Here is a 16,832-nt window from a genome sequence, read left to right on the forward strand (position 1 = left end):
CAAGCACATAGCACAAGCGGTCAAAAACCCTTTGCCCTTCCGGATCAAACACCTGCCAACAACATGGTATTTCCTACCTATATACCTGAGGTCAATTTGCAGACATGCGCCACCCAGTGTTACACAAACAAAATTACAACATGAATACAAAACAGCATTTTGGCTCTTACAGACAGAGTTAGTCTGCAAGTGGAGTTCAAGTTCTCAACCTGAAATGCAACTCTTTATTATTTCTTAAATCATAAAGAATTGCTGCAATAACTCTGTCCTGTAGACGACCTGTAGAATGACAATAGCACAATTGTTATCCAAACCGCCACCATTCCCCCTGTTTGGAGAACGATCTTCCCATGTTTTGGTCTATGAACAACTAATCACTGCTCCAAGAGGGGGGAATCGCCACAAGGGTGAGACAAATAAACATTGAACCAAACCACAACACGTACATTGAAAAACATAACATAGAAATGTCAGACGACGATATGTATCGACCAAACCCAATTCAGTTAGTCCAGGACAATTTAAATCGCAATTTGGCACGTGGCCTCAAAGCGGCCGTCTCCTGAAATGAATTTACAACAGTTTTTTTCACAAATTTCTGCTCCGAATGTACAAACCCCAATTCCAATGAAGTTGGGACATTGTGTAAAATGTTAATAAAAACAGAATACAATGATTTTGCAAATCCTTTTCAACCTATATTAAATTTAATACACTACAAAAACAAGATATTTAATGTTCAAACTGTTTAACTTTATTGTTTTTTTGCAAATATTCACTCATTTTGAATTTGATGCCTGCAACACGTCCCAAAAAAGCTGGGACAAAAGCATGTTTACATCTGTGTTACATCAACTTTCCTTTTAACAACACTCAATAAGCATTTGGGAACTGAGGACACTAATTGTTGAAGCTTTGTAGGTGGAATTCTTTCCCATTCTTGCTTGATGTACCACTTCAGTTACTCAACAGTCCGTGGTCTCTGTTGTTGTATTTTGCGCTTCATAATGCGCCACACATTTTCAATGGGAGACAGGTCTGGACTGCAGGTAGGCCAGTCTAGTACCCGCACTCTTTTACTACGAAGCCACGCTGTTGTAATACATGCAGAATGTGGCATGTCATTGTCTTGCTGAAATAAGCAGGGACGTCTCTGAAAAAGGCATTGCTTGGATGGCAGCATATGTTGCTCCAAAACCTGTATGTACCTTTCAGCATTAATAGTGCCTTCACAGATGTGCAATTGCCATCAGCACTTGCACATCTGTGTAACACATCCCCATATCATCACAGATGCTGGCTTTTGAACTTTGCGCTGATAACAATCTGGATGGTCCTTCCCTTTTTGGCCCGGAGGGCACGAAGTCCATGGTTTCCAAAAACAATTTGAAATGTGGACTCGTCAGACCACAGCACACTTTTCCACTTGTTGATATATGGCTTTCACTTTGCATGGTAGAGTTTTAACTTGCACTTGTAGATGTTGCGACGAACTGTGTTAACTGACATTGGTTTTCCGAAGTGTTCCTGAGCCCACGTGGTAATATCCTTTACAGAATGAGGTTGGTTTTTAATGCAGTGCCACCTGACCATCAAAGGTCACGGACATTCAATGTTGGTTTTCGGCCTTGCCGCTTACGTGTAGAGATTTCTCCAGATTCCCTGAATCTTTTGATGATATTATGGACTGTCTTCTTCTTCTTTCGGCTGCTCCCGTGAGGGGTCACCACAGCGGATCATCTGCCTCCAATACCTTCTGTTCTGCGCATCCTCCTCCCTTACACAAACCGCCTGCATGTCCTCCCTCACCACTTCCATAAACCTTCTCTTTGGCCTTCCTCTTTTCCTCTTGCCTGGCAGCTCCATCCTCAGCATCCTTCTCCCAATGTAATTCTCATCTCTCCTACACATGTGTCCAAACCATCTCAGTCTCTCCTCTCTCACTTTTCCACCAAACTGTCCAACCCGAGCTATCCCTCTAATGTACTCATTCTTAATCCTGTCCATCCATATTACTCCCAATGAAAGTCTCAACATCCTCAACTCTGCCACCTCCAGTTCAGCCACCTGCCTTTTTGTCAGTGCCACCGCCTCTAAACCGTACAACATAGCTGGTCTCACTACCATCGTGTAGACCTTCCCCTTCTCTCTTGCTGGAACCATTCTGTCACAGATCACTCCGGACACTCTTCTCCACCCACTCCACCTTGCCTGTACTCTCTTCTTCACCTCTCTCTCCGCTGCATTGGATGGTCGATCCCAAGTACTTGAATGCATCCACCTTCTCCACCTCCACTCCTTGCATTCTCAGCTTTTCGCCCCCCTCCCTCCCATTCAGGCACATGTATTCTGTCTTACTCCTGCTGACTTTCATTCCTCTTCTCTCTAATGCATGCCTCCACTTCTCCAGGCTCTCCTCAACCTGCTCCCTACTTTCGCTACAGATCACAATGTCATCCACGAACATCATGGTCCACGGAGACTCCTGCCTGATTTCATCTGTTAACCTGTCCATCACCATTGCAAACAAGAAAGGGCTCAGAGCTGATCCTTGATGCAATCCCACCTCCACTTTGAATGCTTTTTTCACGCCTACTGAACACCTTACTACTGTCTGACTGCCCTCATACATATCCTGAACCACTCTTACGTACTTCTCTGCCACCCCCGACTTACTCATGCAATACCACACTTCCTCTCGCCACCCTATCATATGCTTTCTCTAAATCCACAAAGACGCAGTGCAACTCCCTCTGGCCTTCCCTGTACTTTTCCATCAGCATTCTTAAAGCAAACATTACATCTGTAGTACTTTTTCCTGGCATGAAACCATACTGCTGCTCGCTGATCCCCACCTCTCCTCTTAACCCAGCCTCTACTACCCTTTCCCATAGCTTCATGCTGTGGCTGATCAACTTTATTCCGCTGCAGTTACTTGAAGATGGGTTCCAGTACACTTCTTCTCCACTCCTCCGACATCCTCTCCCTTTTCAGGATAGTGTTAAACAGCCTCATTAGGAGCGCCACTGCCATCTCACTTAAACATTTCCATCCTTTCCCAGGTATGTCATCTGGGCCAACTGCATTTCCACTCTTCATCTTCTCTAATGCTGTTCTCACCTCATCCTTGCTAATTTGCTGCACTTCTTGATCGACTATCCCCACATCATCCACTCTTCTCTCCTTCTCATTTTCTTCATTCATCAACTCCTCAAAGAACTCCTTCCACCTCCTCAACACGCTCTCCTCATTAGTCAGCACATTCCCATCATTATCCTTCATCTCCCTAACCTGCTGTACATCCTTCCCAGCTCGGTCCCTTTGTCGTGCCAATCGGTACAAGTCCTTTTCTCCTTCCTCATTGTCCAACCTCATACAACTCGTCGTATCCCTTTTCCTTTGCCACTTTTCTCTTCGCCTTTCGCCGCATCAGCTTGTACTCCTGTCAACTTTCTTTATCTCTCTGACCATCCCATTTCTTCTTCAGCAACCTCTTCTGCTCTATGCTCTCCTGTACTTTCTCATTCCACCACCAAGAGTCCTTGTCTACCTTCCTCTTCCCGCATGATACACAGAGTACCTTCTTGGCCATCTACCTCACCACTTCTGCAGTTGTTTCCCAGTCATCTGGTAACCGCTCATTCCCACTTATTGCCTGCCTTACCTCTTCCCTACATTGCATGCTACACTCTTCCTTTTTCAACTTCCACCATTTTATCTTTGGCTCTTCTTTCACTCTCTTCCTCTTCTTGGCCTCTAGATTTATCCTACAGAACACCATCCAAGGCTGCCTCGCAACACACTCCCCTACCACCACTTTGCAGTCACTAATCTCTTTCAGATTGCACCTCCTGCATAACATGTAGTCCACCTGTGTGCACATTCCTCCCTCTTTTTGAAATATGTATTCACAACAGCCAATTCAATCCTTTTGGCGAAATCCACCAACATTTGTCCTTCCACATTCCTCTCCTTGACACCATACCTACCCATCGCCTTCTCGTCACCTATGTCTCAGATCCCTTCGCCAACATGCCCATTGAGACTTGCTCCAACGAGCACTCTCTCTCCCTTGGGGACGCTCTGGACCACTACTTCCAACTCTCTAAAGAATTCTTCTTTCTCTTCCATCTCACACCCAACTTGGGGAACATATGCACTGACCACATTCATTATCACCCAATCAATTTCTATCTTCATGCTCATCACTCTGTCCGACACTCTTGTCACCTCCAAAACACTCAATATTCTTCCTCCCTACCCCATTTCTCCTGCCATCCACTCCATGGTAGAACAGTTTGTACCCCATTTGATGATATTAAGGACTTAAGATGATGAAATCTCAAAATTCCTTGCAATTGTACATTGTGAAACGTTGTTCTTAAACTGTTGGACTATTTGCTCACGCAGTTGTTCACAAAGTGGTGAACCTCGCCCCATCGCTGCTTGTGAACGACTGAGTCTTTCGGGGATGTGCCTTTTATACCTAATCATGACACTCACCTGTTTCCTATTAACCTGTTCACCTGTGGAATGTTCCAAACAGGTGTTTTTTGAGCGTTCCTCAACTTTCCCAGTCTTTTGTTACCCCTGTCCCACCTTTTTTGGAACGTGTTGCAGGCATCAAATTCAAAATGAGTGAATATTTGCAAAAAATCTATAAAGTTTATCAGTTTGAACATTAAATATCTTGTCTTTGTAGCGTATTCAATTGAATACATGTTGAAAAGGATTTGTAAATCATTGTATTCTGTTTTTATTTACGTTTTACACAACGTCGCACCTTCATTGGAATTTGGGTTTGTACATGGGTGACGGATGCATGGAAACTTAACAACCCCCCTCCCCACACCCTGTGGTATATGATAGAAAATACAATAATTAATACTTGTGATAGGGTTAGGCACCTTTTTATCTGCTCGCTGTGACTGTTACTTTACATGCTTTATATAAGAAATTGATCATAGTTTAAATGTATTTAACTCCATAGCCGGTGTCAGCTTGTGTGACATCACTAAATGGATATTCTGGGCGTAGGCGCAGGTGTCCACGATGTTCCTCGGAATTTCCTGATCATAATGTAGAACATTATGTTCTACAACCTCCTGGTTTGTTAAATGTCAAGCTTGTGTCAAAAAGTGTTGTTCGGCTCACCTTTCCTTATAAAAGGAGCTGTTTGAGAGAGATGGCTATGCTGCCTTGAAATGTATGTTGTATTGTTTTTCTCTCCTACTTTGCAAAATGCATTTTCCTTATATAGGCTCTCAGTCAGTTTCTTGCAAGGATTTATCTCACCGACCATGCATCGAAAGTTCTCTTAAGGGTCTTCGTTTGTGGGTTTAAAACTGTGGTCACCCTTTAAGCGCCTACTTAAAGACAAGAAGATATTTTAGAGTGGCCTTTTATCGTCCCCTTCATAAAAAACACCTATGTACCGATCATACAGTTTAATCAGCATCTTGATATGCCACACCTCTCCAGTAGATGAGATGAAAATATAACAAATCAAATATTCGAAATAAACAATTTTAAAAAATATTAAAAAAAAACTAATTTGAAGACATAAGCTCTTTGTGCTCTTTTATTCATTTTTGTTACGCATAATTGCTGCCATGAGCTCTCTCTAATCTGTCGTGAAGATTTACTCAAGGATGGTTTCATTCACTTGTGTTTTCTTATACCCCCCCGCCAGTTAAACAGTGCTGTTGAAGATTTTTCTGAAGGAGAGTCGATGATTATGAAATCAATTGTGGGAATTGTGCTTGTCAATAAAATTGAGACTGACTGACTGACACACTTAAAGGTTTCCAAGACAGGAAGCAGGTGGTTTTCCATCTGCGATTTGGACATTTTGATTTGGTCTCATTCTGCTGGTATCTGGCATTCAAATGATATACCTTTAGCTTCTGCCTCATGGCTGAGTAACTGTTTCAAAGTGCTGCACTAAAGTCTTTAGGTACATAAACCTTTGTTTATTTCATGCCCATCTGTTGATCTGTGCACCATTTTATCTGCTCTCTGTGACTGTACTTGCTTAAGCGTCCTTGGAACACAGCCACAATCTCTGACTATCTCTCCTAGACAAGTCAAAGTTTCTCCATTACTTGAACATTACAATAACTGTCTTTTGTCTGGTAATCTGGCGTTAGTGTTTTCCATATACAGTATGTGAAAATCCTCTTGGCCAATAAATATGATTTAAACAAATTGTAATATATTTTAGCCATAGATTTTTCCTGCACTTTTCGTAACAAGTCTCTTGTCGGTTGCGGGGTAGATTTAGACCAGGAATCTTTACTACGAAGCAAGTTCAACAAACCAAGGATATGTTTTCGTTAGCTGGCATCCCTAAGCCTAACAACTGCATCACGCAGAAGCGGTGGTAATCAATTCGTTAAGTCAACCCAGGTATTCCCAATATAGCTATGTGTGTCACATTAAAGGGCTGGTGTTTGCACCGTAGGAACAACTTCACAAATATGGAAGTCTACCAGAGCCTTATATGTTACAAAAGATGAATCTGCAAACTCTAATATTAAATAAGACTAAGATTGCCGACAGCGTGAATGCGTAAGTAAGTAAGTAGGCTTATCAATATCACTGCCAATCCGTGTATCATTCTATCATTTCATATCTGATTTAGCAGGTTAGGTGTGCAGCATACACCGCTCAGCCACAACATTAAAACCACCGCTTAAAAACACTTGCCACTTCGAGGCATGGACTCCACAAGACCTCTTAAGATGTCCTGTGGTATCTGGCCCCAACATGTTAGCAGCAGATCCTTTAAGTCCTCAAAGTTACGAGGTCGGGCCCCAATGGATCGGATTTGTAGTACCAGCACATTCAAGATTCAAGATTCAAGAGGTTATTTGTCACATACTTATACATACGGTCATACATATATGCAGTGAAATGTCATGACACCCGGCGATTAATTAATTACTTAATCTACATGAGGTGCTCGCGCAGGTGGCCACATTCTTGGTTCTATAATTATATAATATAATTAATAGTGTGTGTTGTATTTAATATACATTTAAATCCCCCTAAATGAAACTTACCTTAACTTACCTCCAGTACTTACCTCACAGAGGAAAAGTCCTCCCACAGATGCTTGATCAAATCGTACCCTTAACCCTGGCCATCCACATGATGTTTAAGAAAACATGATTCATCAGATGAAGCCAACTTCTTCCATTGCTCAGTGGTCCAGTTCTGACGCTCACATGCCCATTGTAGACGTTTTCTGCGGTGGACAGGGGTCAGCATGGGCACTCTGACTAGTCTGCGGCTATGCAGCCCCAAACCCAGCCTTGGACCACTTTGGGTAGGTACTCACCGCTGCATACCAGGAACACCCCACAAGACCTGTTGTTTTGGAGATGCTCTGACCCGATCATCTAGCCATCACAATTTTGCCCTTGTAAAAGTTGCTCAGATCCTTCGGCTTGCCCCTTTTTTCTGCTTCCAACACATAAACTTCAAGAACTGACTGTTCACTTGCTGCCTAATATATCCCACCTCTTGACAGGTGCCATTGGAACGAGATTATCAATGTTACTCACTTCACCTGTCAGTGGTTTTAATGTTGTGGCTGATTGGTGTAACTTACCATGACTATGTAATCCAGTAAAAAGGCAAGTAGAACAAAAAACAGTTAAAGCTGGGCGTTTATTTAAACAGAACTCAAGAAAATCTGAAAAGACAAGATGCACAAGTCACAAGTCTGGAATGGGAGAGAGGTGGAACCACAGGTGGAACCAAGACTCTGCTTATTACCTCAATCTCCTGCAGCTGCATCCCTTCCAGATGTCTGTGCTTGCTCTCCCCATTTGCAGATGGCGTCAAAACCACTCCCCACTACTATACTCGTATTTGCAGACTTATTTTGTGGATACATTGTTGTGATCCTGATTGTGATCATCATGTTTCGAGTCTCAGATCAATGGCCCCCTCAATGGCAACTGTTACTGTATCTCTAAGGTTGAAAAATAGGGACATTACGATTCTCGCGTCCCTGTTACCCTTGCTCCTCGGCCTTTGCCCTACTGACCTTAACCCCTCCTATGCACGCCTCTGTTTATCCCCTCCCCTCTCCAAGCAGTGGAAAAATTAGTGAATCTTTCCCTTGGCAGACTCCCAGAAGGCACTCAGAAGCAACTTTCTCAAGGCTCTCTTCCTGCGAGAAACTGTTTGCCATCTCATTCCATCTCTCTCTGACTGACTCCTTTCACATTTCAAAAAACAAAAGAGAGCTGCTTCGAGAGCTTATCGGGGAGGTACAAGGTACGCACTCGACACTACGACTGGCCACCACAGGGCTCGATCTTTCACATTGTGCGTATTTGTTGTGAACAACATTGGATAATAGATATGTCCTTTTTTCAGTCCTTTTTTAATGTTGAGTGTCTAATTTGTCGACGGTAGCTTGGTTCAAGCTACTGTAAAATTCTTGTGACAAGAGCAATTATACAAGTGACAAGTTTTCTTATTTTTTTCTCCTGTAATTACTATGTTGGAGCCATAACCACTGACTTTATACATTATAATTTAGATTTAGGCCTCTTGAGAACAGATTGAGGCTAGATGAAACTCAATCCGTCTAGAAAGACCGACAACTGACCATATTGGTCATACGAGGCAACTGTTTCATGTGAATTTGAGCACTGGCCAGTTTTTTTGTGCTGTCAGCATGCTGGGCATACAACACTGAGTATTTGTAGGCCATTGCATTTAGAACAGAGTTGCTGCAGGTGGAGTTCAACTTCTCAACCTTTAATACCAGAATCAGTAACAGACCAATAAGCCAAGTACTGTACCTATTTATTATGATAATTGTGGTGATTGTTTTGATCATGAAGTTGTATTTCTTTACTGATCACACTGGAAAAAAAAATTATGAAAAAAAAAAATCTGAATGAGCCAGAAAGTAGCCAATATATCTTCTTTTGAGAGCCTTCTGAGCCGTCTTTTGAGAAAAAAAATGATATTACTAAATTTGGAGATTTCTGGTGTTCTTCGCTCTCAAAGAATTCATTCGTAATGTCTTTATTTCAAGTACCCAATGTTTTTTAGAACACTTTTCTAAGCCTGCAAGATCATTTATATTGTAAGTAGTTTGCTCGCTTTAAAATATTTTTTTTTCATTCAAATAATGTTTTAATTTTGTTTTTGTTCTCCTTCTTCTTACTTCTCATTGAGTAGTAAGGCTTGTCTCCCCGCAAAAGCAATGCTGCATACTGAACTCTTGTCCCCAAATAAAACTTCTTCTCAACCTCAAAACACTGTCCTCTTTCTTTTTTTGCCTCTCTTTTTATATTTGAAGTGGCGCTCTACTTCAAAAGACTCTTTCAACAGCATGGCAGAAGAGGGGGACTGTGTTCCTCATGAAAGGCCCGTGGAATTCAGGGAGCTTGTCGGGAGAAATCTGTCAAACGTACTCAAGAGGAGTCACTGGCGCTGAAGGGCCGCAAGAGCCCCGGAACCGTGGGGGCAGTGGGGGGCTTTAACGCTGTGAACCCATGTGCCTCCCATAGAAAATGAATTCTGTCGATCGGAAACCCGACGCTATTACCTGCCAGCCAACAGGATAATCCCCATTGTAAGGCTTCCACAGTGTAAACACAATGCTTTTTTCTATTTGCTCTGCTCCATTTCCTGGCCTGGAATGAGCGGGGGTAGGGTTTATGTGTTCCCAGCATGCCTCTCCCTCTGCCTCTCATTTACTCCCTAACGTCAGTTCTTATTTCTTCAGATAAGCAAATATGTCCCTGGTCTCCTCCCATCTCATTGGTTTCAGCCAGGCCTACTTTAAAGGCAAGGGGGAGGGCTTAAGACCCTCCCAGAAAGCCTGAAGTTTCACTTTTCTGTGGCATTTTTCAGGCATACTCTGTCACACAGACAGAGTATGCCTGTGTCTGTGTGTATGTACTGGGGATGCATTACGTAAATGTATGTATATGTATGGCTGCTTACCAACAACTTACAACAACTGCACAAAGGATCAAAAAGTGGCCTGGTGATTAAAAAATATTAATAATGTGAAGTTATATTTGAAGTTGGAGAAAAGTGCTTCCAGGGGTTGGATTTAGTCATTTCCAGGACCATGGCATTCTCGGGAGTTGGAACATTTGGACTCACCACACTATGATTTTAATGGACTCGCCACACTAAGGTAATTTTTAGTCAACTCTTCCTGTAACTAATCAGTACAGCTTGTGAAATAAATTTTGTTTAATGAATGCTAGAGAAGGGAAACAGCGTATTTGGTGAGAACAAGGTGGTACACAACATATTTTGTGATAATAAAGAAACCATATATTTTGCTCGCTAGATCTTTCTTGATGTTCAAATACAAAATTTGTGCACTCCTCCGGTCACACCTGCATGGTAACCTGTAACTGTCAACACAGCCATGCCGTCCAAAACACAGATAGAGGCAAATGTATTCTGGAGATGGTAAAGAGTCTCTCACAAGACACCTTATGTCCCGCTCTTATTGGCCACGATTCTATATTCCCAGACAGCTTTATAAAAATGAATATTCTATTTATATATATATTATATTTATATTTATATTTTTATACAATATGATATGGAAGCTACTGAAATCTGTTTCCTGTGGCTTTTTCAACAGGATGAAGGGATGAAGGATATTTACAGAAAATAAACAAGTCAAGAAAACACAGAGTAAACATTATTCTCAACGCTAAATTGTGGTGGTATATCAGGTTGCACAAAAGCTTTGTTTGAGTAACTGCAACACTCATACAAATCACCTAGACCATCTCAGTATGTTTTCATGTCTGGGCTTCAGTAAGATGCAAGATCAATAAGTAAGTATCCATGTTCAACGAAAGCAACCTCTCAGCTTTCAGCAGAACTCTCATACTTTCACTTGCACTGAAAGCCATACATCTACTGGCATTGTTCTGTATTGGCATCATGTGGGAAAGGGATGCGGTGTCGATGTTCCGTAAAAGTCGTTCCGTAAAGTTCCCCACTCTCAAAGTTGTATTATTTACGGAAAAATGCCGGTACAGCTGTGAATGGAAGTGTTTGGAAATGGGAGCAGTAGCATTGTGTAAAGTACGGGTGGAGCCTAATCCAAATAATACAAATAGTATTTTTTTTTACGATTATTTCTAACAAATTTATTTCAAATATTTTGGACAAATATAAAAAAATACATATTTGTTTTGAGGAAGAAAAAAAAAACATTCAGAAAAAAAGGGCCAGTCCGATCTGAACCGTGGCATTCGGCTGCAAAGACGAGAAACTGAAACATGTCCAATCTCTACAGAGACAGGTATTTATATCTTTAAATGTTTACAAAAAGGCCACTCGGAAACTAGACATGTCTTTTACAGTAAGGGGTGCAGTGCGAGTGTGCGAGCCAGAAGGAGCAAGCGGACAGGGAGAGTTAAAACAGGTGGAGAACCTTCCTCCTCCGGTGGCAAAGAGTGAAGGACAGGTTGAAAATTGTCACACTGATTTAATAACATTGAGTTAGGGTTATTGCGTCCAGGGACGGGGGCTCTGTCCCCTCTCAGTAAGCGGAGAGAAGAGTCCGTGGCACAGGGAGATAGGGTGCGTAGCGCTAGTCAAAAGACTAAACCATTTCTGTTGCCTAGTGAGATTTCTGTTGCCAAGTGAAATTCTGTCACGTGATATTAGACACCTGTCATGTGAGCATTAGCTAATGTATCAGCAACAGTCATCTATGTGGGAACAGACTCCATAAGGAACTTTTTTTCCGTAAGGGAGGCCAATATTTGCATGACTACCTACTGCCTCTGCCGAATATTTATTTTATCTAGCAATGTTACGGATTCCATGTGGGAACGGAGCTATATATTTTTCATAGTAGCTACGGCAGCAGAACTAACTGTGTAGGATTTTACACTTTTCATTTACAGTTAGTGTACTATCCAGTACTGGATTGGACATCAATCAGGTCATTATAATTTGTGAAAAGGAGGTTTTTTTTATCATTGTTCAGTTCGTTGTTTACTACAAAAAAGTTATCAGATGTTAGGTTTACCTTACTTTGGTGTGGGGGACACTCTGTTGTCGGGAAGGTGTCCCCTAGGAGACAAGGCGAGAAGTAGTGAAATGGAAAGAAATACCGTTTTCATACAGAAATTAGTGGGTTGACCCGGGTTTTCAACCCCCTAATAATAGGCGATTGAGATTTTTACCATTGCCAGGAGAAACGCGTTTTTATTCTGGTGTGTCACGTTCAATGTCACACACACATCGGAAAAGAGGCGTGTCAGGGTTCAAATGTGGTTGGGAACAAAACAGTCGAGGAAACAGCAACTTAATCTAACAACAACATTAAACTGTAAAATTTGGAAAAAAAATATTTTGAGCCGTTCAAAAGAATCTGATCATTCATGAACGACCCAACACTACAATAGAAGCAGCATGGAGCACCAGCAACATGGATACTCCCTGCACACCAGTCCTTCAGCGGCGGGGAGTGGGGATCCCCTTGTGGCGATGCTGGAGTTCCAGGCGGGGAGCGTGGGGGTTCCCTGCTGTGCTCCCCACGGTGTGATCCCCACACTGACAACATTTCAAGGTCCCCCTCACAGGAAAAAAGTCAATAACTGCTGATTTTGATTTTGGATTCCGAATCGGATATGAAATGATGGAATGACACACGGATATTACTATCCATTTATGCGCCAACATCCGGAATTTCAACACGCGTCGCATTGCGCAAAGGGCTCAAAATTAGCGTCATTGTCATGTTCAGTTCAGAGCCAATCAGAAGTGGAGCCAATTAAAACCATGTCTTTTGCAGAATTTGCATTGTTTGACACTGGATTGAAACCCGAGTTTTTCCTTTCCCACTGATGACAAATGCCGGATGTTAGTGGGTGTTACATGTTTTTGGTGCTGGGGGAAAGGGGTAGAAGTGGCAGGGGCGTACTAAAGGGAGGGTTTGAGATCACTGTCTCTCATCTCGAGTTGCTGCAACTCAGCCCAGAGAACAATGATTACTTTTAAATTCATAAGCTGTGCCTGAGCAGATAGCACTGGCTATACCAGCATGTATGGTACTGTACTGTACCGCAGCCTGGACGCACACAGTATGTCGGTATAAAAACAAGGTGTTATTTCCTTACCTCAAAAACGCCATTCCTAGCAATTGTTCTAAATGCATGCATTTCCATTTGAACCTACAACAATCAACAGCCAGTTAGACACAATGAACCTATAAATGAAATTGAGGCAGTTTGTTTCATCGCAACCCTTTCTTCTACTAGAAGGTTCTCCTGCCCACATTTCACATTAGGGTAACCATATTGACAGTGAAACATGTTATGTTATGTAAAAAAAGAAAAAAATAATAATTTTTTGATAAACTTGTTTCACTGTCAACACGGTCACCATTGTCATCAACATCATCACCGTCAAAATGTCCCTGCTTACCAAGCAAATAATACATTTGTCATTGTGTGTGTGTGTGTGTGTGTGTGTGTGTGTGTGTGTGTGCGTGCGTGCGTGCGTGCGTGCGCGTGTGTGTGTGTGTGTGTGTGTGTGTGTGTGTGTGTGTGTGTGTGTGTGTGTGTTCTGAGTGAGTCGCAAAGAAAAATACAGGACCGCTAGAAAAAAAACAAGTTCTCATGGGAAAATATGCTCAAGTTGACCCTGATTGATGCCGTACTGTTGGTGAACTCTCTGGCCATAAATGTCATGTTGTTTTTGCAAAGTTAAAAATATACATTACAGTGGTTATATTAACCAGAGGAGAAGAGAACATTAGCTTATTAGCTTGAGAAAGCTTATCAAAAGCAACCTAGGAACAAATTTGCACTTATAAAACAGCACAAGTCAGTCGCACATTACAGCATCTACCTTCACACACAGCGCTAGATGAAGAACCAGGTGTCTCATTACAGCATCGGCTCTCTGGAAATTGGTAAAGGTTTCCCAAAATGTTCAATATGTGGGTTCTTTACTATTTAGTGGACAAAAAAATAACATTTCCTTCTCAAGCAGAACTATGAATATCTATTTTTATGTTGGTGATGTAATCTTGTGTACTGCTGTTTCCATTCCAAACTAGGCCGATCGCCTTCATGTTTAACTGTGCTTGCCATTATGAATCTTATACTCCCTGTGATTACAAATTAGATTATGATCTTGTCAACAAACATGGATCTGGCTTTGGACACACCAGAATACACAGGGAACACTGAATTTTTGTTCTTTTTCATAGGATCACAGAGGTGTTGAGAGGCCTGTGGTTTTCATAGAAAGCCTGTGTCCTGAGGGATGACCACTCATGAGGAGTCATTTTTGAAACCAGTTGCCCTGAGAAGGCAGAATTCCAAACGAATGGGGAAGGGACGGCAACGATAATGAGAGACCGCTTGGAGGAGCTACGACAGAGGGCTCAGGAATCCTTGGAGTCAGGGAGCGTGGTGGACCCTAACGCCTTACCTGGTGGGAATGACCCTGATGACCCCGTCGAGGTCAACATCTCTATGCCACAAGCTGTAGTGTTCGAAGAGGAGCCAGTCATTGAAAACTTCCTGTCTGAGGCTCAGCAGATCCGTGATGAGATCACAGAGCTAGATGTAGAGGTAAGTTATTTATACATTTATGCATTTGCAATATTACACAGTTCAGTAAGTTATGTCTTGGCCATTCAGCAGAATACATAACTTAATTACAGTTGATGTTTGAAATGATTGCTTACAGTATTTTAGTTGGTTCCCTGAGTTTAAATGTGGTTTCTGCCTCTCATTGGTCTCCACTATGTATAGATTCTTAAATTCAGCCAAGAGCAAAAGGTACTGGTGGCCACTATGCGTCGTTTCAGCGTAATGAAGAAGGAAAGCAGCATAACCAGGGATATCAAGCTGCAGGCAGAAAGTATCCACAAGCGTCTGGATGCCCTTTCAAAACAGGCCCAGAAGACTGAGGACCAACAGGGAGCCGGTGCGGTCCCAACCAGAATCCAAAAATCCCAACATGCAGCCCTTCACCGGCAATTCCATCAGGTAAGAAAAAACGACCTTGCCAATCCCCATTTGGGTGACTCCAGCTGTGCTTTTGCCTTTTGCATTTTCTTATTGGACTTTCACAATCACAGGCAGCAAGGTGGCACAATAGGTAGCATTACCGTCTCCGGGGTTTCCTCTTGTGTGAGTTTCCTCAGGGTGTTTGCATTTTCTCCTGCCCCCATAGGTATGCCAGATAGGCAAAAGTTTCTGTTAGGAACAACTGTAATTAAATACTGGGAATTACCTTGCTTTACCGTGCTTACGAAAAGCCTATTATGCTGCATTTGTACTCAAACTGGCCCCATGATCCTAATTTTGCTCGCCCTCCTTCCGTCTCTTCCATCTTGTCATCCTTGACACTCTTCTTGCGCTTTCCCTCTCTTTTCATTTTCCTCTCATTATGTTTAGGTAATGCGGCGCTACAATGAAGGCCTGCTGAACAAGCAGGAGCGCTGCAAGCACTTTATTATCCGCCAACTGGAGGTTTCAGGACAGGAAGTGACGGAGGCCGAGGTGAACCAAATGGTCGCCACGGGAAACTGGGAGGTCTTCAATGAGAACCTGCTTAATGATGCCAGGATCACACGGTCACAGCTGTCCGAGATCGAACAGCGGCACAAGGCAAGGGGCATAGTTATTCAAAATATGTACTGTATATTTGTGAGGAAATCATGTCATGGATGGAATGGACCATCCGCAACCCTTCTCTCAACCTGTCAAGAAAGGCAATAGCAGTTCAAATATGATAATGTGTACTTTCAGTGCTCAGGCAGTGCTGTAGTATGCTGGCTATTCATGGGCTAATTAGGCTCTGACCTTATGTCTTCCCATTCAGGAGCTGTTAAACCTGGAGAGCAACATGAAGGACCTAAGGGATCTGTTCATGGATGTTTTCTTACTGGTGGAGGAGCAGGGTGCGTATATCGATCACATCCAGACCAATGTAGAGAGAACTCAAGACTATGTTGAGACCTCCACTGAGAAGTTCAAGATGGCTGCCAGGTACAAAAAGAATAACCCTTTGCGAAGGCTGTGTTGTTGCTGCTGCCCTCCCTGGAGATGCTGCTTGTGAAATTGATCATGGGGAAAATTGATAAACACATAAATTCTGCAGATGTTGGTAGTCTATGGATCTTGGTAGCCTGTTGGTAACCTACTCTGGCAGATGTTGGTAGCCTTTTAAATTACAAGATGATAATTTCAGAATATTTTCTTTGTAATCAAAAATGTATGAAAAATGAAAATTATACATTTATAAACTGGTAATCACCCAGTGATATACCATTAGTTAATTTTGCCAATGAATATACCAGTAGGTAATCATTTATTACACAATATTTGTATTGGGGCATCATGCTAGTATTTTTCTCATTACTGAGAAAGAATAAAGTTAAACTGTTGCTGATCATTACATTGCTATCTATTGAATAATGGTTATTCAATTATATTATTTAATTGTAATTACTAGTAATTTATCAAAGCTTTCCTATTTAGAAATGTGTCAGTGTATGTTTATATATCACTGGTACATTTTCCTCCCCTTTCTGGTGCATTATTGTGTAATTAAGAAGAAAGATGAAGATGTAAGAAATAAGAATTCATTAAACTTCCCTGTATGTTACACATAAATGATTTTGTAATGTGAACTTCCTGTAATGTAAATAGTTACCAACCTGTCTTTAGTAGAGGCACCAAACAGAACAATTGTGGAAAACTGAACATGGACAGTGAACATTGCCTCAATCAGTGTTTAAGCACCGTTCATTTTGAAGTTACTGCTGCACAACTGGGTGAGACAATATCCTA

At 42.0% G+C, this 16,832-nt stretch overlaps 1 protein-coding gene across 1 annotated transcript; it reads left to right on the forward strand.

The window, feature by feature from the left end:
- Nucleotides 1-9,960: 9,960 nt before the first annotated feature.
- Nucleotides 9,961-16,151, forward strand: stx19 (syntaxin 19). The gene is made up of 5 exons (XM_080019161.1): nucleotides 9,961-10,177; nucleotides 14,237-14,603; nucleotides 14,787-15,023; nucleotides 15,435-15,647; nucleotides 15,862-16,151. Exons 2-5 carry the CDS (start codon nucleotides 14,379-14,381, stop codon nucleotides 16,096-16,098), a joined length of 912 nt encoding a protein of 303 aa, XP_079875287.1. The 5' UTR covers nucleotides 9,961-10,177; nucleotides 14,237-14,378; the 3' UTR covers nucleotides 16,099-16,151.
- The last annotated feature ends 681 nt before the right edge of the window (nucleotides 16,152-16,832 follow it).

This window comes from Zeus faber (assembly GCF_960531495.2).
Source record: "Zeus faber genome assembly, chromosome: 18".
NCBI classification, from domain to species: Eukaryota; Metazoa; Chordata; class Actinopteri; order Zeiformes; family Zeidae; genus Zeus; species Zeus faber.

Coding starts and splice junctions, on each gene's coding strand:
- stx19 (XM_080019161.1), top strand. CDS start 14,379: ATGAGAGACCGCTTGGAGGAGCTACGACAGAGGGCTCAGGAATCCTTG. Junction 15,024..15,434: donor TTCACCGGCAATTCCATCAG/GTAAGAAAAAAC, acceptor CATTATGTTTAG/GTAATGCGGCGCTACAATGA. Junction 15,648..15,861: donor AGATCGAACAGCGGCACAAG/GCAAGGGGCATA, acceptor CTTCCCATTCAG/GAGCTGTTAAACCTGGAGAG.